We start from the raw sequence: 23,198 nt of genomic DNA on the forward strand, positions 1-23,198 counted from the left end.
TCATGGTAGTAGTCGTCATGGCACGATATCCAGCTTCAGTTGATGATAAAGACACCTTTTGCTGCTTCTTGCATCTCCATGAGATCAATGAGTCTCCTAAGAATACACAAAAACCAGTGGTGGAGTGACGGTTATTTGGGTCACCTCCCCAATCAGAGTCAGTATAAGCAATTAATTTTAACTCAGAAGAGGAAGACAAAAAAACTCCCTTATTAATAGTGTGCTTTAGGTATCTTACGACACGTAAGATAGCACCCATGTGAACAGAAGTTGGTGCATGCTGAAACTGACTTGCCGTATGCACCGCATGTGAGATATCTGGTCTGGTGATACTTAGGTACATCAACGATCCTACTAGTTGCCTGTAGGGAGTAGGGTCGGAGAGAGGAACACCATCATCAATCTTCATTTTAGCTCCTACTATAGCAGGAGTTTCACAAATTTTATCGTCTGTAATACCTGACCTGTCAATAATGCAAGCTTATTTTGAGACAAAAAATATCCTCTATGAGAGTATGCTACCTCAATACCCAAAAAATAAGTTAAGAAACCCAAGTCAGACATTTCAAACTTATCATTTAAAATGGATTTTATGCTTTTAATCCCTTTAGAATCGCTCCCAGTTATAAGCATGTCATCCACATATAGTAGCAGAATAACAATCTCTGCATTAGATTTTCTAACAAACAAAGCAGTATCGGTAAAGCAGGATGAAAAACCATTTTCTAACATTACGGAGTTAAACCTATCATACCAAGCCTTGGGAGCTTGTTTTAAACCATAAAGTGCTTTCCGAAGGCGAAACACTTTTTCTTTAGGGGACTCCATTCCAGGAGGAGCATCCATATAAACTTCTTCGTTTAAATCTCCGTTTAAAAAAACATTCTTAACATCCATCTGATAGATGTTCCATTTATTGATTGAGGCAACGATTATAAGACATCGGATGGTGACCATCCGAGCTACCAGAGCAAAGGTCTCCTCATAATCAATCCCATATTTTTGACCATATCCTTTTGCAACTAAACGTGCCTTATATCTCTCAAGGGACCCATCACTCTTAGTCTTGACCTTAAACACCCATCTACACCCTATTGCTTTCTTGTCTTTAGGGAAGTCTTGAAACTCCCATGTCTTTGCTTTCTTTAGAGCTTCAAGTTCATTATTCATAGCGACTATCCATTCCGGACATTTTTGTGCTTCCTCGAAGTTCCTAGGTTCTATGTAAGAGTGAATGGCGCTTAGACAGGCTCTATATTTAGGGGAAACTGACTCATATGAGATGAACCTAGAAGGGGGTCTTCTTGGTCTTTCGGTCCTACGAAGGTTTTCTTCACTCGAAGGAGTAGACTCATTATCATATCTTTCGAGGGCACTTCTGAAAGTATTCCTATCTCTATGAGAGTAGGTTATGGGATCTCTATGTGGTTCTTCATTGATATGTTGATGAAGTGTTGAGGACTCGGAATGGGTTTCACTATTACTTAAGTCATTTTCATCATCACTAGTATCATCATCTTCAGTCAATAAATCAAACAAAAAAGAATAGTCTATATTCTCGTCATTAGTTTCAAGTTTTTCGAAACCACTAATATTTTCCAAGAAGCTTACATTTCTGAAAACATATAGTTTATCACTTTTAATATCATAACAGCGAAAACCTTTTTGAGTTTCAGAATAACCAAGAAAGGCACAAGGAATGGCCTTAGGGGAGAGTTTGTCATTTTTATCAGTAAGGACAAAACATTTACATCCAAAAACCCTTAACCTGCTGTAATCAGGTTTTTTTTCGTATAATTTTTCAAATGGGGAAATCTTGTGAGATAGACAGATATAAGGGCTGCCTCAGCCCAAAGTTTTTTCGGAATATTTTGTGAAATGAGCAAAGCTCGTGTTGTTTCAATAATGTGCATATGTTTTCGTTTCGCCAACCCATTTTGTTGGGGGGTTTTAGGACAAGACTTTTGATGGAAAATTCCATAGTTTTCAAGATAATTTTTGAATTCATTGGAAAGATACTCGCCACCCGAATCAGTTCTAAGAATTTTTAAATTTCCATTGAATTGATTTAAAACCATCATATGAAATGTTTTAAAAGTTGAGAAAACTTCATGTTTATGTTTAAGAAAATATATCCAACTAAACCTAGTGAAATCGTCCACAAAAATAATATAGTATGAGAAACCTCCCTTAGATATCACTGGAGCCGGACCCCATACATCAGAGTGAACAATTTCAAAAGGTTTTGTTGTAAACATGGATCTTTGAGGAAAAGGAAGACTTCTCATTTTTCCAAGAATATATTCATTACAAACAAAATTTTCATTACAAAGATGCTTAATAAAAGGCAAATAAGAGATTTTAACAATGTTGGGATGACCCAATCTCTTATGCCATACATGAATATCTTTGTTTTGAGCAACATTACAAAATTGATTCTTGGGAATTTTAAGAAAATCAACATAGTAGAGGTCTCCTCTCCTAGAGCCTTCCCCAATCAATTTCCCGTACTGGTGATCCTGTATCCAACATTTATTAGAAGAGAATTTTATATCACAACCACAGTTCGAGAGTTGAGAAACAAAAAGTAAATTTAAGTTTAGTTTTGGTATAAGACGAATTTTTGGGATAAAGAAGTCTTGTTTTTCAAAATTGCCTATTCCTTTAATTTCAAGAGGGGTTCCATCCGCCGTTGAGACAAAAGATGGAAGACAATTTTTAGAATAATCAGAAGGAAAACAATGGCTTGGAGTCATATGAAACGAAGCACCGGAATCAAGTAACCAAGATGTCTTACCAAGAGAGGAAGAGGATGACATAGCGGCTCCAGAAATGCCTCCTTTGAGAAGAGGTTGAAGAGCATCCATAATTTGATGAAGCGAAAGAGGTTCATTTGAAGTTGAAGGCCGTTCCTCCGATTGGGATGCTAAAGCCGCGGCAAAAAATTTCTTTCATTTGGGACAATTGGGTTTGATATGTCCCGGTTCTTTACAAAAATGACAAGTTAATTTGCTATAGTCTCTCTTGCCATATCGATCATTTCCTCCTTGCCCTTGATTTTTGAAATGGGGTGGTTTGTAGGTCTTAAAATTATTTCCGGGTCTTGACACAACATTAACCACTTCATAATCACTTTGAGAGGGTGTAGCAAGGATACTTGGGTTATTTTTACTAATCCCCATTTGTGTTTCCTCACCACTTAGCTTGGTGATAACATCTTCAATAGAGGGAGATGTGAAAGCGGATAGAAGAGAGGACCGAATTTGCTCAAATTCGGGTCTAAGACCATTTAGAAAGTTGAAGAGTCGATCTTCCTCTAGTTGTTTGTGTCTTAATTCAATAGCTTCTCCGCTCCATTTTGGTTCGAGCATAGCAAGCTCGTCCCAAATAGATGATAGTTCGGCAAAGTATTCTCGAATAGACAAATCGTTTTGTTGAAGAGTCAAAGCTTTCTTTTGGAGATAATATTTGTGAGATAAGTCCCTTGAAGTATACATTTTTTCATGGTACAACCAATCTTCGGAGGCCCTTTTAAACTTAATGATGTTGGCATTGATCTTGGTTTCAACGGATGAAAAAATCCAAGACAATATTTTGAAGTTCTTCATTTCCCACTCATCATGCCTTTTTGAATATTCTTCTAGGGCCTTTTGTCTATCTTCACCTTCAAGAATCTTAATATCCCCTTTCTCTATGATAGAAAGTTTGGGTTCGGGTTCCTATATGGAACCTTGAACGTATCCCCAAAGGCCCTTCCATTTGATATGGGCTTCCATATTGCCGGCCCAAACATGGTAGTTCGAACCACTAAGCTTAAACCCAAGGGAGAAGTGAGAATCTCTTTCACCCATTAGAGAGGAAAGATGATAGAAAATAATGCGTACCTTAAAGGATTTTCAAACTTTTCTTGACAAAAGTTGCTTCTAAAATATTGCCCGAAGTAGATGATTTACTCCAAAACTTCACTAACTTGAGGGCACGAATTTCGAGGTACTTCACAAGTGATGACATGCACGATCCTCCTCCTTCAACGAGGCTTTGATACCATGTAAAAGTATCTCCAACAAGATACTAAGATCAAGACCTTAATATTGTTGATAATAAACCCGGCACGAATGCACAATAAGAACACTTTAGAACACTTGTGCACAAAAGCACAACTCACAAATAACTCACAAATGCGCAAAGGCATAAAAATAATGAAATCAATTTATTGAGCACTTGGGCTTTGACTCAAAGCCATGGAGAAATACAAAGGGGAGAACCCCTATTTATAACAACACAAAGGGGGCCTTGGAGGGGCTCCACTCATAGACGTTGGAGCTCCTCCAACGGTCACAAATGTGACCGTTGGAGAGGGCCCAACGTCTATGTTAGTGGGCCCCCAAGGTACCTTTTGGTACTTTACATAAAAGAAATAAAAGAAATAAAAAAAGAAAAAAAAAAGAAAAAGAAAAATAAATTTACAATCGCATTCATAATGTGAATGTGCGTAAAACAGAGGAAAAGACTAAACTACCCCTACGGCTAAACAAATAGAAATATATATTTTATATATATATAATAAGTAGATACATATACATATATTTTAATATATGTATATGTATTACCTTATATATAAAATATATATATTACATTATATGATTATGTACATAATTTAACAAATGCTATTTTGGCTCTAGAAGAGTCAATTCATCCCAAAGAAGAGAGAGGTCATTGTAATATTCCCTAATATTCATCTCTCCTTGGGTTATAGTTCTGACTTTGTTTTGCACATTGCATATGTGAGCAATATCCTTGAGACTATATATATCTTTAAGATATTTTCATACATCACTAGCGAAGTCAAATTTCGCTAAGCTAGAACACTTGTTGATGTCAACACTGTTGATGAGCCATTCAATTATCTTGGAATGACCCATCCTCCACTCTTTCTATTTTTTTTCATATTCGGTGACGGCCTTAAACATCTCTTTTCCTTGAAGAGCTACTTCCTTTCCATTTTGGTAAGAATGAGTTTAAGCCTTCTTTCGATACCATCAACCAAACTCCATAGACCTTTTTTCCCATATTTTGTGTTTCACTATGGATACCCACATCACATAGTTCGTATCATTGAGTCGCACGGGAATGGAGATGATCATTTCTCTTTCATTCTCCATGTTTTACAATAATGAGAGTGAGAGAGAACACAAGATTTGTTGAGGAGCTCTTCGATAGTGCGCTTTCCAATGCAATGATCCACGAACCGATGCTCCACCAAGCTCACAATCCTCCTCTTGGTCTTTCCGAATGAATAACACCTCAAGCGCACCAAAGTGTTAAAATGTAAAACTGTACATATATGTATATATAATAATATTATATTATTATATATATATATAAATACATTTTTAATTTCTTTCTTTTCTGTATTTTTTTTCTTTTATTTTTATTTTTTGTCTTTATGTCATCTAGTTCAGTTTGAACTAGAATGACTGTTGCTAGTCAAGTCCTGTCCAGACTTGACTAGCAATAGAGCTGTTGGACTGACACAGTCCAACAGCTCTTAATAGAGCTGTTGGACTGACACATTCCAACAACTCTAAATAGAGCTGTTGGACTGTGCCCAACAGCTCTATTGAGTCCTCTTTCAGCTGTGTATATAAAGGGGTGCAACCCCTCTTGTATTTAACCCCAATGCTTCTTAAGCAATTGGTTTTTCATATCAATAAAGAATACATTTTTATTTTTATTTTGTTTCCAGTTATACCCTTTTTAAGGGTTATGCTTTAGTGTCATTCTTGACACTTGCTCTTGTTAATCAAAGCACGTGTTTCGAAGATCCCCATTTCATTTCATGGTATCAGAGCCGCGGAAGTACTAAATCTTGAGGAAAAGCTGACTCGGTTTCCGTGCCCGTTTGCAAAAGTGTTCGCCACTTGAAGAGAAGTGTTTTATCACTTCATTGGAGAAGATTTCACATCTTGTTGTATTGTTTTTTTTTCTTTCTTTCTCATTTTCCTTCTTCTTTCTATCCTATCCCTATTCTTTCTCTCCTTGTAATCGATGGATGACAATGATAAAGTCACCATCATGCCTATGAAACTAAGCGATACGAACTATGTAACATGGGCTTCAATCATGAAGCACCATATATGGGGAAAAGGCTTATGGGGGATTGTGGATGGTTCCGATTCGGAACCTAAGCTATCTCTTACTAAAAAGGAGGGAGATAAAGAGGCCCCTCTATCGGAAGAAGAGAAAATCAAGGCTATTGCCTCATACGAGAAGAAATGGAAAGAATGGAGAATATCTCATGCGAAGATAATGTCATGGCTTATCAATAGCGTTGACATTAAAAAATGCTCAAGTCTTGCCAAATTTGATCATGCCGATAAGGCATGGGAATACCTTAAGAATATGTATTCCCTTAAAGATATTGCACACGTGTGCAACCTCCAAGAAAAAGTTCGAATGATGACACAAGGAGACAAAACTATTCGTGAATATTACAATGGGTTGTCCGAACTTTGGGAAGAACTTTCCCTTTTAGAACCAAAGTGGCATTGTGCCGAAGACATCGAGCTTCGTCAGAAACAACTCGATGCTGAACATTTTTACCAGTTTATCACTGGATTAAGGCCGGAATTTGAAACCACTAAATCGGCCCTACTTCACCGGGGAAAAATTCCTTCTATTGTTGAAACTATTGAAGAGTTAACAATGGAAGAAAATCGTCTCCGGAAAGGTTCTTTAAAAATTGAAGATGATTCCGTTTTAGCCGTGTCTAGACCAGGGAATCATGTTCGATCATATAGGCCTCCTCACTTTAACCGACAAAATGGTGACTATGATAAGAAGAAAGTTATTTGTTATCACTGTCATGAACCGGGACACTACAGGCCACAATGTCCCAAACTTAAGGAGCTGAGAGAAAAAAGAGCTGCAATTGCTGGATCGGAGCCTAAAGATCAGGATGCACCAGTTTCCCTGGCCCAACTAATGGAGATTCTTCAGCCTCTCATCAAAGGTGCCTCTTCCTCATCTGAAGCTTCAACCGGCGCAGCAGCCTCATCTTTTTCTGATTTAGGTAAAATTTCTTGGCTTCTTGACTCTGGTGCATCTTTTGATATGACCCCAAATAATCAAAGTCTATCCAAATGTGTTAAAAATAAAACAAGTGTGTCAAAGGTCTTTACTGCTGATGGGACTTCTCTTGAAATAGAAGGAATAGGAAATTTTGAAAAAATTTATAAAACAAAAAAAATTTTTATTCCAGAAATTAGACATGTTCCCAAATTAAATTTAAATCTTTTATCTGTATCTCAAATTTCTGATTATGGGTGTAATATTTCTTTTTCTTCTCATGGTTGTTGGGTACAGGATCGCCAGTCAGGCAAGCTGATTGGGGAAGGCCATAGAGAAGGAGGACTCTATTACATGGATTTTTTGGAAATGCCGAAGAAAGTTTTTTGTTATAATATTCAAAAATTAGAGTTGGAACTGTGGCATAAGAGACTTGATCACCCACATATAGCCAAAATCCAACATTTTCCAAATCTAGGGAAATTTTGTAACTCTGAATCATTTGATTGTAAAGATTGTATTCTCGGCAAAATGAAAAGATTACCATTTCAGAACAGAACCTTTTTCTCTTCAAGACCACTTGAATTAATACACTCGGATGTTTGGGGTCCTGCACCAGTAATTTCTAAAGGAGGATTTGTTTACTATGTTATTTTTGTCGATGATTTCTCCCGACATACGTGGATGTACTTTCTCAAACATAAGTCTGAAGTATTTTCATACTTTCAAACTTTTCATAATATGGTTAAAAACAAGTTTCAAAATGATATTACTATTTTTCGCACAGATTCAGGGGGAGAGTTTTTATCCACAGATTTTCAAAATTATCTTAAATTGCATGGCATCACACATCAAAGATCTTGTCCTTATACACCTCAACAAAATGGACTGGCAGAACGAAAACATCGCCATATTATAGAAACCACTTGTCCCGAAAGACTTTTGGGCAGAAGCTGCCTTAACTGCCACCTATCTCATTAATAGGATGCCATCTTCTTCGTTACAAAATATCACTCCCATTGAAAAACTTATGAACATTTCTCCAGACTACTCTAGACTAAGAATATTTGGGTGCAAATGTTTCATATTTATTGACAAAAATGATAAACTTTCCCCTCGTGCGATTCCTTGTGCCTTTTTAGGATATGCTGAAAACCAGAAAGGTTATAGATATTTTGACTTTAAAAATAATAAACTATATGTGTCTAGAAATGTTTCCTTTCTTGAAAAGGAGAGCTTCTTTGATTTTAGAAAATTAAAAGACGTCACTGAGTACTCCTTTTTGCTAGATCTAACATCAACATCTGATGAATATGACATTGACTGTAACTTTGATGATGATCAAAGAATTATTGATCTTAATGTTGAAAATGAATAAATTCATAGAGATACTAGTATTCAATATTCCAGGCGACAAGAGTCTAATCCTCCATGTGCACTTGAGAAATATTCTAACATTCCAACTAGACAATCATCCCGAATCTCGAGGCCTCCAGGAAAGTTTGTATCATACGAGTCTTTCTCACCCACATATAGGGCAGTTATTGCATTAATTCACTCATATGAAGAACCATCCACATATTTTCAAGCAAAAAATGATATCAAATGGATAGAAGCCATGAAAGCTGAATTAGATGCACTTGAAAAGGCTTCTACATGGAATATTCAAGATCTTCCTCCAGGGAAGAAAACTATAGGATGTCGATGGGTTTATAAAATTAAAACCAAGAGTGATGGTACTCTTGAAAGATATAAAGCCCGTTTAGTAGCCAAAGGTTATGCCCAAGAATATGGGATTGATTATGAAGAAACCTTTGCTCCGGTGGCTCGTATGACTACTGTCCGAACCTTAATTGCCTTAGCTTCTATCAAAAAATGGTCTATTTTTCAAATGGATGTCAAAAATGCTTTTTTAAATGGAAAGCTAGTTGAAGAAGTATATATGGAACCCCCTCCTGGTCTAAGTATTCCTAAGGGTAAAGTCCTTTGCTTAGAAAAAACTCTTTATGGACTTAAACAAACACCAAAAGCTTGGTATGATAGGTTTAGTCGTGTTATGATTGATATTGGTTTTCAATTTTGTTTAACTGACACTGCTTTGTTTATTAAGAATTCTGATGCAGGGATCATTGTGCTTCTTCTCTATGTGGATGATATGATCATCACCGGAAGCGATAAACAGGGAGTTGAAACAATCAAAACACTTCTTAAATCTCATTTTGAAATGACTGATTTGGGCTTGTTGAGATATTTTTTAGGCATTGAAGTTGCTTATTCTCCTAGAGGATATTTATTATCTCAGACTAAATTTGCTTTTGATATTGTTTTCAGGTCTGGTATTACTGATGATAAGAAAGTTGACACTCCAGAAGTTGTTAATGTTAAAATGAAGATTGATGATAGAGAACTTCTTGCAGACCCTACTCCTTACAGACAGCTTGTCGGGGCACTTTCCTATCTATCCATTACCAGACCAGATATAGCACATGCTATTCATACAGCAAGTCAATTTCAACATGCTCCTACTTCTGTTCATATGGGAGCAGTCATGCGTATTATCAGATACATCAAGTCCTCTCTTTCACGAGGACTTTTCTTATCTTCCTCCTCTTCTCTTGATTTAATTGCATATACTGATGCTGATTGGGGAGGTGATCCCAATAACAGACACTCAACCACTGGCTTTTGTGTCTTTTTAGGGGAATCATTAATCTCGTGGAGGTGTAAAAAGCAGCAGAAGGTATCTCTCTCATCCACCGAAGCTGAATACAGAGCCATGGCAACCACGACCATGAAAGTAGTTTGGCTCCGACGACTGCTTGCTGACATGGGAGTTGAAGCAACAAAGGCTTCACAAATGTGTTGTGACAACAAAAGTGCGATCTACATTGCCAGTAACAGAACATTCCACGAACGCACCAAACACATCGAAATGGATTGTCACTACGTCAGAGACGAATATCTACACGGGATAATTGATCTGCCATATGTCACTTTAGAATATCAGTTAGCAGACTTCTTTACAAAGCCTCTCGCTGCTCCCCGATTTCACTTTCTCTTAGACAAACTTTCGCTCATTGTACCGTAAGTTTGAGGGGGAGTGTTAAAATGTAAAACTGTACATATATGTATATATAATAATATTATATTATTATATATATATAAATACATTTTTAATTTCTTTCTTTTCTGTATTTTTTTTCCTTTATTTTTATTTTTTGTCTTTATGTCATCTAGTTCAGTTTGAACTAGAATGACTGTTGCTAGTCAAGTCCTGTCCAGACTTGACTAGCAATAGAGCTGTTGGACTGACACAGACTGACACATTCCAACAGCTCTAAATAGAGCTGTTGGACTGTGCCCAACAGCTCTATTGAGTCCTCTTTCAGCTGTGTATATAAAGGGGGTGCAGCCCCTCTTGTATTTAACCCCAATGCTTCTTAAGCAATTGGTTTTTCATATCAATAAAGAATACATTTTTATTTTTATTTTGTTTCCAGTTATACCCTTTTTAAGGGTTATGCTTTAGTGTCATTCTTGACACTTGCTCTTGTTAATCAAAGCACGTGTTTCGAAGATCCCCATTTCATTTCACAAAGCTCTGATACCATGTAATGAAATAGAATAAATACAAATAAACGTCACTTATGGACTTGCAAGAACACAACCAATCAAGAAAAACACTTGATTGATCAAGTCACACCACCCACACAAGTCAATGTATTCTTGTATTGCTTGAAAATGCTCTCTAGAAGCATTCAAAAATACATGGGCTCAAAGGCCCTATTTATAATACAAACGGGCATAAAGGGAGCAGCCCAACAGCTAGTTGGAGCTGCCCAGTCAGCATACACCAAAAAGAAAAACAGAAAAAAAAGAATTAAAAAGAAAATACATACACAGTCAGGCCCTAATGGGCTTACACCTATTACATAGTGAAATGACTGGAATACCCTTGATGAGTATTCCAGTTTATATATATATATATATCTTAACATGCATATGTGCATGCAGTTGGTTGTTTTATTTACCATCAAGGAAAACTGTGATCCGTCAGCTGAGAATCAAAATATATGGCAATCTTTGTTAACTTGTACAATTTATTTTTGTCGATAATCATGCTGAAGTGGAGGACATTCATATTTTTTAAGACATAAAATATTTGTCTTCATACACTAGGACCTTCAAGTACAATACCTTTTTTGATTTTGTGGCAACCCCTGATATTTCTATTGAGTCAGTTAAAAGAGAGGCCTTGAGATATTTTGGTTTGCCAGCCATTTGAAGTAAGCTATTGCAGTTGAAAAAGTCTATTACTAGTCATTCTGTAGTGTCAATAGATTTTTAATGAAATCCTTTTAAGAGTAAGCAGGTTAGTTGTTTGATTTGTTAAGTAACTCTTGAACATATTTCTGCCATTATCATAATGAAGAGAAAACTACGTGCTTTCTTTTGTGTTTCTTTAAATATTCTCTGTTGTGTCCTTTTGATTTCTAGAAATCTTTGTAAGTGTAAACAGGTTACATTTGAGTTGTTAAGAATTAACTGTGAACATATTTGTGCTGCCATCATAGCGAGGACAAAATACATGATTTTTTGGTCTTCTCTCTTGGCTCCTTTTGATTTGCATTTCTGGCATGTTTAATTATTTGTGAACTGATCTCTCGTTTAATTTTGCATTTACTGTAGAATTTATAAAGATGTTCGAGCTGCTGTTGATTTGTATCGTCGTTATGGTACTTTTCGTAAACTGCTGTCATGTCTATTTTTGCAGTTACTGCAGAATATATAAAGATGTTCGAGCTGCTGTTGATTTGTGTCATCGTGATGGAACTTTGAAGCAAATGGTTGCAAAAGACCCTGCAAAGTAAGAACTGATTGAGATCTTTTAGCAGGAGTTTGTATAACAAATGTTTTATCGTTTCTTGTATTGGAAATTAAGCTTTCAATGTTTTATCCTTCACTCTTGGATAATACCTATTGAAAATCATTTTCCTTGAAAACATCTCTCATGGGACATCAGGAATCACTGTTAATCTCCTTGTTTATCTTATTGTGTTTCCCAATTGTAATAGTGTATTTTTTGGTGAATGATGACTATCATCAATGAATAATTATGCTATTGTGGAATTAATGTCTCACCACTGTTGGAGATTTGAAATAAGCAAACTTATAATACTAGTCATAAGTAGATTGTTAGAAGTTCTATGCCATCTGCAAGGCTGACTTTTCTTTATAACCTAATTTTGTTGGTTCTATTTATTTATATTGTTAATCCTTAAGTGGATTCTTTCCTTACTTTGTTTTATTATTAAGCAAAAGGTTTTATGATTTGCTCATGTCATTGAGTCAAGTCATATTGTGCACAAGCTACATTTGACCTTGAAAACGTTTATCAAGAAAGACACAACATTGTCAAAGCAATCTATCTAGAGAACATGTGGCAGCTATTGCAACCATCAAGATTACTTGTTAAATGTGAGCTTTGTTGAAGACCATTGTAGCTTTTGGATGAACTTATAACTATTTTTTGAATTTTTGTATATTTAGCAACTGTTTTGGATGTTTTAATGTAATTATATTTTATAAATTTGTAGAGTTTGCCATGGTGTTGTTTATGTGAAGCAGATTTGTAATTTTCTGTTATTATTTTTTTTGGGTTTGACACCACTCTATGTCACATGGATATGGCTGAAGATACGGGGATACGGCCATTTTATGATTTTTTCAATGTAACTAATATACAAGGGGATACAGAACGGTAGTCAAAATGGAGTATCCGTATGACATAGATGCCACTGTTTGGTGGCAGGTTTGTAATATGTGAAAGTTTCCTATTTCCACGCTATATGTGATGGCAAATCTGTAAAAAATCAGGTTTGTGAGGAAATAAGGCTTCATAATAATAACAGTGGACCAGCTGAGCAATATTAGGTACTCTGGGCATAAAGAAGTAGAAAAAAATTCATACTATTAACATGAACATAGCATTGACAACCAAAGATTCTCATAAAATCATAATCAGCCACTCTTCAATTGGGTGATTCATAAGGCATATTTTTTTAGATAAAGAGATGCTGAAGGTTATGTTAAAATGTACCTATTATATATATATACATATATATATATATATATATATATATATATATATATATATATATATATATATATATATATATATATATATATATATATATATATATATATATATATATATATATATTCTGTTTATTACATCAATACCCGATAGGGGTATTTTTGTAATTTCACAGTTGTTTTAGAAAACAACTATTTTTTCCTTTTTTGATCAAATGTAATTTTTATTATTTATTTTTTTTATTTTTCTTTTTATTATTTTTGAGGACCAAAAGGGGCTCCAACATAGAAGTCGTTGGAGCCCCCAACGGTCACAAATGTGACCGTTGGGGGCTCCCAACGACTCTATGGGAGCCCCCTTTTGGCTCTCCTTTTGAGGCCCTTTGGCCCTCCTTTTTCCTCCTCCTTCTCTTGTATAAATAGGGGTGATCCCCTTGTGTATTTTCATCTTGGAGAGCTCCTCTCTCTTTTCAATAAGAGGCTTTGTATATTGTTGCCTTCTTAAAGGCTTGTGCTTGTATTGTCCCTTCGTGGACTTGTGATATTTTCTCTTTTATTCATTGTTGCATGTGCTTGTATGCACTCTTTATATTTCCGCAATATCTCATTACATGGTATCAGAGCCACTCGATTCTTGAAGGAAAGGTGTGGTTCGTGTATCTCTTATTTTGGTGGACATCTTCTCACTTCTTGGCAACATCATGGAGACAAAGATTGATCTTTCTTTCAAACTCAATGGAAAGAACTATATGATGTGGGCATCGGCAATGGAGAATAATCTCAAAGGGAAGAAGCTTTGGGGTTATGTCATGGGGACCGTTCCGGAACCGAAGCTTATGCTCACAAAAATGGAAGAAGATCAAGAAAAAGCTCTTGAGGGAGATGCTCGTCTCAAGGCCATTGAAAATCATCAAAAGGAAGTAGAAGATTGGGAAAGCAATCACGCAAAAATCCTTGCGTGGTTTATGAACAATGTGGAGCTTAAGGTATGTGCTAATATAGCTAAATTTCGTCGAGCCAATGAGGCTTGGTCCTTTATGAGGGGTATGTATACCCAAAAGGATCTTGCAAGAGCATACTTCTTGCAAGAAAAAGTTAGAACCACCAAGCAAGGTGATTCTAGCATTCAAGACTACTATAGTGCCCTTAACCCACTATGGGATGAATTGGCTCTTTTAGAGCCAAAGTGGGTTTCTATGGAAGATGTTGATTTAAGACAAAAACAAATGGAACAAGAGCGATTGTTTCAATTTCTTTTTGGGCTACGCCCCGAATTTGAGCAAGTGAGATCCTCACTTCTCCATAGATCTATTTTTCCTCCTATTGAGGATGCTATTGCCGAAATCACTCAAGAGGAGACAAGGCTTGGCATGAGTAAGCATGTTGATGAAGTCCTTGCCGTATCCAAACCGGGTAACAATGTTAGAACCTATAAGCCTCCTCATTTTGGGAAACAAGGGAACTACAATGGAGGAAGAAAAATGATTGTTTGTCATTATTGCAATGAGCCGGGTCACATTAGACCCGTTTGTCCAAAGCTTATGGGAGCCTTCAAGCCTAAAGTAGCCTCTCTTGAAGAAACCACCTCCAAAGAAGATGAAGGCAAAAACAATGACATTAAAGAAACTCTTGGACAAATATCTATGGCTCTCCAACAAATGCTTAAAGTTTCTTCCTCCACATCGGGTGCGGCCATTGCTTCGACATCATCACCCGGTACGTATTCTTGGATCCTTGATTCCGGAGCTTCTTTTCATATGACCCCTCATGAGAATGCACTTAGTGATGTTTGCATCAATTCAAAGGACTCTTGTGTCTCAACGGCCGATGGAACTTTTTTGAAAATTTCAAGTATTGGCTCTTTTAAAGATTCTCAAATTTTTTGTGTTCCAAAAGTAAGAATTGTTCCCAAATTAAATTTAAACCTTTTTTCGGTTTCTCAAATTGCCGACCATGGATGTGAAATATCTTTCTCATCTAATGGTTGCTTTGTGCAGGATCTCCGGTCCGGGAAGCGGATTGGGCAAGGCCATAGAAAGGGAGACCTCTATTATATGGACCATCTTGATCTCCCTACAAACTTTTTTTGTTCTTATGTCCAAGAAAAAAATATGGAAACTTGGCATAAAAGACTTGGTCATCCAAGTTATTCCAAAATGTATCTCTTTCCTTTTGGAAACAAATTTTGTAAGGAAAAAGAAATTAATTGCAAAGATTGCATTTTTGGAAAAATGAAGTCTATTCCTTTTCCAACTAGATCTTTTTTCTCATCAAGGCCTTTTGAATTGGTGCATTCGGATGTTTGGGGTCCTTCTCCGGTTATGCCTAAAGGGGGTTATTCATATTATGTTACGTTTGTTGATGACTTTACTCGGTATGTTTGGATTTATTTCCTTAGTCATAAGTCGGAAGTATTTACTTTCTTTAAAGATTTTCATAAAAAGGTTCAAAATCAATTTCAAAGTAACATATCTATTTTAAGATCCGATTCCGGTGGTGAATACTTATCTCACGAATTCCAAAACTATTTAAGCCAAAATGGCATTTGTCATCAAAAGTCATGTCCTAGGACTCCTCAACAAAATGGCCTAGCAGAAAGGAAACATAGGCACATTATAGAAACTGTTAGAACATTGCTTGTGTCTAGAAATATTCCAAAAAATTTTTGGGCGGAAGCCGTTCTTACCTCAACCTATCTAATCAATAGAATGCCCTCTTCTAAGTTAAAAAATGCTTCTCCCTATGAGAAACTCTTTAAGTTTTCACCCGATTTTAATCGACTTCGTATTTTTGGTTGCAAATGTTTTGTCCTACTACATAAAAGGGATAAGTTATCTCCCAAAGCAATTGAATGTGTATTTTTTGGATATGGTGAAAATCAAAAAGGGTATAGATGTTATGATTTTAAGAATGATAAACTATATGTTTCAAAAGATGTAACATTTCTCGAAGACGAAAACGGTTTTGATAAAATAGAAGAGACAAATGAAATTGATTATGTATTCTTATATGATCTTATTGATGACATACAAGAAGATTCTCTTGAAAACATAGATGACACTCACGAGGTATCCCCTCTTGACATAACACTCTCAAATGATAATAATGCCAATACAAATGTTCATGATAGCAATGCCAATATAAATGTTTACTCAAGAAGAAATCAAGAAAAACCTATTAGTGCCCTCGAAAAATACTCTCAAATTTCCGAATCCATTGAGGAACCACAAGTTAGGCATTCTTCTAGAATATCAATACCCCCAAATAGGTTTGTCTCCTATGACTCTTTAACTCCCAACTATCGGGCATGTTTGATAACTCTACACTCTTATTTTGAACCAACCCACTATAATCAAGCTAAATCTATACCTCATTGGGTTGAAGCAATGCAAGTTGAACTAAGTGCTTTAAAAAAGGCCAATACTTGGGAAGTAGTTGATCTACCCTCACACAAAAAACCTATTGGTTGTCGCTGGGTCTTCAAAGTTAAAACTAAAAGCGATGGCTCGTTGGAACGATATAAAGCAAGATTGGTTGCTAAGGGATACTCCCAAGAATATGGTATTGATTACGAAGAAACATTCGCCCCCGTAGCTCGTATGACAAGTGTCAGAACCTTAATAGCTGTCGCATCAACAAAAAAATGGCCTATTTATCAACTTGACGTAAAAAATGCTTTTTTAAATGGAAGTTTAAGTGAAGAAGTTTATATGGATCCACCACCCGGAATAAATATTAAGCAAGGTCAAACACTTCGGCTTTTAAAGGCATTATATGGTCTTAAACAAGCTCCTAAGGCTTGGTATGATCGTTTTAGTGATATCATGATAAAATTAGGATTTCATTCTTGTTATACTGACACTGCTCTTTTTGTTAAAAATGCAGGTTCTAGTATCGTAATTTTGTTGCTTTATGTTGATGATATGATTATCACTGGAAATGATTAAAGTAGTATTATTAATGTTAAAAATATGTTAAAAGATAATTTTGATATGTCTGATTTAGGTTTTCTCAGATATTTTCTTGGAATTGAGGTTGCATATTCTCCTAGAGGATATATTTTGTCACAGATGAAGCTTGCTGCAGATATATGTTCTAAGTCTGGGATTTCTGATGATAAGAAGGTAGAGACTCCCGAGGTTATTAATGCCAAGTTACGGTTAGAAGATGGGGTTCTTCTGGAAGATCCTACACCGTACCGACAACTCATTGGGTCTCTTACATATTTAACCATCACCAGACCAGATATCACTCATGCGGTTCACTCAGTCAGTCAATTTCAGCATGCTCCTACAACCGTGCATATGAGTGCGGTTCTCCGAATCATTCGCTACATTCGGAATACCATCAATAAAGGGCTATTTCTATCCTCCTCTTTCCCTTTGAATCTTCTTGCTTATACTGATGCAGATTGGGGAGGTAATCCCAATGATCGAGTCTCAACTACTGGTTTTTGTGTCTTTTTAGGGGACTCATTGATTGCCTGGCGATGCAAGAAGCAGCAGAAAGTTTCACTCTCATCCACTGAAGCTGAGTACCGGGCAATGGCAACCACAACAATGGAACTTGTATGGCTTCGCAGTTTGCTTAAAGATATGGGAGTTGATATTACTGAAGCCTCGAAGCTGTGTTGCGACAATAAGAGTGCCATCTATATCGCAAGCAATCATACTTTTCATGAACGTACGAAGCATATCGAAATGGATTGCCACTATGTTCGTGACGAATTTTTACGAGGAACTATTGCTCTGCCATATGTCACTTCAGAATATCAGTTGGCAGACTTCTTCACCAAAGCTCTTCCAGCTCCTCGGTTCATGTTTCTTCTCGGCAAACTTTCCGTCCTTCCCCCGTAAAGTTTGAGGGGGGGTGTTAAAATGTACCTATTATATATATATATACATATATATATATATATACATATATATATATATATATTCTGTTTATTACATCAATACCCGATAGGGGTATTTTTGTAATTTCACAGTTGTTTTAGAAAACAACTATTTTTTCCTTTTTTGATCAAATGTAATTTTTATTATTTATTTTTTTTATTTTTCTTTTTATTATTTTTGAGGACCAAAAGGGGCTCCAACATAGAAGTCGTTGGAGCCCCCAACGGTCACAAATGTGACCGTTGGGGGCTCCCAACGACTCTATGGGAGCCCCCTTTTGGCTCTCCTTTTGAGGCCCTTTGGCCCTCCTTTTTCCTACTCCTTCTCTTGTATAAATAGGGGTGATCCCCTTGTGTATTTTCATCTTGGAGAGCTCCTCTCTCTTTTCAATAAGAGGCTTTGTATATTGTTGCCTTCTTAAAGGCTTGTGCTTGTATTGTCCCTTCGTGGACTTGTGATATTTTCTCTTTTATTCATTGTTGCATGTGCTTGTATGCACTCTTTATATTTCCGCAATATCTCATTACAGGTTAGTCCTTATATTAGGTATCAAAGTAGGACGTTAGGTTCTGAAATTACATCCCAGTTGGGTGGCTTATCCTTCAGAGAGATTGACCATACCTTAAGCTATGTAACAAGAACTCTTCTAACAGGGCACCACACCTGCACCCATGTGGGTGCGATACTTCGACTGTTAGACACTGCTTCCTTTGTGTCAGGTAAAGTCAATCACACTGAGGTCCATTTTTGTCCAAAAGTCGATTCAGTTAACCCTAACAAAATCCAGTTTTATCTATATTATATACACATACACGTAGTGTTAACTTAAAACCTGTTAAAAGTTATATATATACCCTCCCCGCACCCAAGTTTTTTTAAAGTATCGCATCACCCTATCCGCAACCGCACCTATGTGACATAGCCCTTAAGGAACAGCAAAGAAAACAACAGACAATAGCATCATTATCAGCAAAGAAGGCAGCATTAAGGGTTTTCTTTAGAGTAGCAAATTCATGAGAGGTGTGAATGTCCTTCAACAAAAGAACGAAGCCTGGTGATCCAGCACTGATTGATAGAGGATATTGAGCTTGCTGAGATTTGGCTGTTGGAGAACCTAATGAAGCAAGGGAAACTCAGGCATGAGATGATTAAATGGAGTTTGGAGTATTGAAGCTCAAGAAGCAAGAAAGAGCCTAAAGGGCAATGAAAGATGACTTGTAAACTTCATTGAGAAAGAATGAAGGGAATACATTCAATATTGGGGTCGACCCCCTTTCTCTAACAAACTAATAAAATTGTTCACTATTGAACCTCTTACTTTGACTTCTATATTACAACTACACTAAAGTATACAAATGCCCTTAAAATTATATGTATGTACATGTGATACAAGAATATACATATTTCAACACTCCCCCTTAAACTTGAGATGATGCTAATGGAATCATTCCAAGTTTGGAGCGAAATGTTCTAAAATGTGATGGTGCCAAACTCTTAGTGAAAACATCGACAATTTGCTCTTTAGACTCCACATACTCAAGAGAGAACTCCATCTTCATATGCACGTCTGGTAAAGTGACAATCAATCTCAATATGCTTTATTCTTTTATGAAACTCAAGATTCTTTGCAATGTGAATTGCACTCATGTTGTCACCAAATTCTCTTAACCATGTAATTGATATAAGTTTTGTTGTAACTTGAGCCATGACCCCATATTCTGCTTCAGCTGCAGATAAGGCCACTCTCTGTTGTTTCTTGCTTTTTCCATAAAATCAATGAACTTCCAAGAAATGTACAAAATCTAGAATTAGATAGTTTATCTCGAGTGGATCCTCTAAAGTCAGCATCACAGTAAGCTCTAAGCTCACATGAGGTGGATGATGAGAAGAACATCCCATACTCCATAATATCCCTGGCATATGGCATATCTGATAATTCTAAGCACCGCAGCTAGATGCACAGACCTCGGTGAGTTCATAAACTGACTTACTGCATGAACAACAAAGGAAATATCTGGTTTGCTTATAGTCAAGTAAATAAGACTCCCAACCAGTTGCTTGTATAACATAAGATCTTTCAGTTCCTCTCCATCTGATGCTCTCAATTTCACATTAGCTTTCATAGGAGTCTGCTCTTCTATAGTCATCAACAAGCCTTGCTTTTGTTACCAATTCAGTTGCATATTATGTTGGGCTAGATAAATTCCTCGTCTTGAATATGCTACTTCAAGACCCAAAAAATACTTTAGGGTCCCCAAGTCTTTCATTTCAAACACTATAGTTAGCTTCCTTTTTGTGTCTTCAATCTTTTGCACATCATCACCTGCGACAATCATATCATCCATATATAAAAGAAGTATGCAATTTTCATGATTTGTGGATAATATAAACAAAGTTGGATCATGATGACTCTACTCAGCCCAATGACTTTATTGCTGAACTAAATTTCTCAAACCAAGCTCTTGGAGCTTGTTGGAGGCCATACAATACTCTCTTCAGTTTGCATACTCTTCCTTCAGGATCAGAGTATCCTTTAGGAAGTTCCATTTAGACTTCTTCTTGTAAGTCCCAATTCAAGAAAGCATTTTTCACATCTAACTATCACAAGCTACAAGACTTGAGAGCTATGTCACCTGGGTGTAGGTGCATGCACGGGTACGGGTATAGGTAGAGAGGGTACGACACGATAATTCCAAAAAATGTGGGTATGGGTGTTAAATGTTAAAGTATATATATATATATATATATATATATATATATATATATATATATATATATATATATATATATGACACCCAATATACAAGGACAAGCCTCTTATGGTCAAGAACAATACACATGAACAATAGCCACTTATGAGTCTAAATACAAAACTCAATCTCAAATGCCTCTTATGGGCAATAACAACACAAAAAATATAAAAAATTATTGGATAATTGCTTGAGAACAAGCATAACATACAAGAGGGGTTGCACCCACTATTTATATACAAAATGAAGCAAAGAAGAGCCATTGGGAAGTGCTCCTAACGACTAGAAATATAGCTGTTGGGAGCACTTCCCAACAACTAGAAATATAGTTGTTGCTGTTGGGAAGTGCTCCCAATAGCTTTATTCCAAGGGCATTATGAAGACTATAATGCCCTTGAGGAAAAGAATAAAATATATTAAAAGGAAAACCTTAAAGTGCCCTCTAGGAACACCACTAATTGCATAATGTATAATGACCAAAATACCCCTAATGGGTTTCACTTATATATATATACATAAAAGCATACAGACTTTAACATTTAACACCCCTTCAAACTTACAGTGACTAACAGTAAGTTTGAAATTACAAAAGAAGAAACCTTTTACATAAAATATCTCCATAGACTTCATCAAGTTCTTCCATTTGATGCTTCTTTAGAGGGTGCTCAATCATATGCTTTATTAGACAGAGGATCTTAAATATCATCAATTCTTGAAAACATGTAAATAAAGCTAACAAAATAATCTAACTATGCACGTACGTATCATAAGAAGATTTCAAAGGCTAACTACTTAGTTATATATTATGGAGAGAGGATGGCTAAACACACAAACATACAATATATAATTTTTTTAATAAGTCAATTTAACATTTTTCAAAATTATTTAAAGTTAGAATTAATTTTGAAAATTCATTAATTTTAAACACGCTAGTCGTTAATCGCTTTAACCATTCATGAAAATCATGCAACATATATCTATCACAAAAACACATTAATGCATAATAGGCACGTATTTTCAACATTATCAATACCATGAAAAAATAACACACAAAGTAATATAAATAACAAATCATTTTTTCATAGCGGAAGATAAGAAATGATTTCAATCACTCAATAAAGATTTAAAAAAAGTCAAATACATATAGATCAATTTCATTATTACATTTTAGAAGCAATATTCACAACACAACTAATGCATATATAAATGAATCATGTAATAGTTTAGATACAACAAAAAATTACTTATGGACTAATTTTAAAAAATCCTTTCAAGAGATAACAATGAAAATATTTCAAGAACACATGCTTAGAAAACTAACTAATGAAACAAACGATATCTCAAAGAAAGGTCACAAAGGCTACAATGAAATATTAATACAACAATGGTCACTTATGGACCAAGGGAAAACCCACTTTGAAAATACACACCAACAACTCATAAGGTAAAAATAATATATCATTCATTAACAAATGCTTAGAAAGCATTACTTAAACTTATGCAAAACACACAAGACAATCAATCATTGAATATATTTAAAATATTCCTTGATCATGCAATTAAAGTATATTTAATGCAAAATGCATGAAAATATTTCAATAACCATTTCTCATAAGAGCAAATGAGTTTAGAAAAATTATGAGGAAATTTAAAAATCTCATATAACATAATGAATGATATTGGCAAATCTTAGCACTAGATTGACCACCACAAGCAATCACCTCACTAGACCTCCAAACCTCAAAAATCAACAGTATCAGCTACTAGACAAGAGCATACCACAATGCCACTAAAGGGCTAAAAAAAAAGAAAGTATGAGTAACCAACATCTCTTGTCTACGTTATAATTGTTAGAAAGTCACATATATACATATATACTTGAATATATATATATATATATATATATGTATGTATGTATGTATTTAAAGTATATACATATGAAATACATTTTTGTAATATGTATTTTTATGTTTCTTATTTTTTATTTTTTAGTCCTGTCAATAGTCAACATTTGACTATTTGACCATCACTTGGGTGGGCTGTAGAGCCGTTGGGAAGTAGCCCAACGACTATAGCTCTCTTTGAAGTCTATAAATAAGGGACTATTTTTCCCATTGTAAAGTGTCTTTAAGTGAGGTTTTTCTCTCAATAATAATTGGTATTTCATGTGTTTTGTGCCTTAGTGCACTTTGTGATATTTGTGCCTTAGTGCACTTTGTGATATTTACGCCTTAGTGCATTTAATGAGTGAATGTTCTTGTCAAGTTTTACATGGTGTCAGAGCTTGGTTTATACTCACTCGTAAAGGCTGCCTTGTAAAGTGTGCATTGGGTGAGCTGCCTAGTGAAGCGTGTTCGTAATTCTTCCTTGGTCGTGGTTCTCTTCTTCT

The 23,198-nt window shown here is 35.7% G+C and overlaps 1 protein-coding gene across 1 annotated transcript in view; it reads left to right on the plus strand.

Annotated features, from left to right (window-relative positions):
• LOC149847617 (HAD-superfamily hydrolase, subfamily IG, 5'-nucleotidase) overlaps positions 1 to 23,198 on the plus strand; it is a 161,339-nt gene that overhangs the window by 24,357 nt on the left and 113,784 nt on the right. Inside the window, exon 5 of the mRNA XM_090002159.1 lies at positions 11,843 to 11,935. Within this exon, the coding sequence (XP_089858285.1) occupies positions 11,843 to 11,935 (93 nt within the window). The remainder of the gene's footprint in view (positions 1 to 11,842; positions 11,936 to 23,198) is intronic.

The sequence above is a fragment of the Nuphar pumila genome, chromosome 1 (genome assembly GCF_984573655.1).
Source record: "Nuphar pumila chromosome 1, dmNupPumi1.hap1.1, whole genome shotgun sequence".
NCBI lineage: Eukaryota > Viridiplantae > Streptophyta > Magnoliopsida > Nymphaeales > Nymphaeaceae > Nuphar > Nuphar pumila.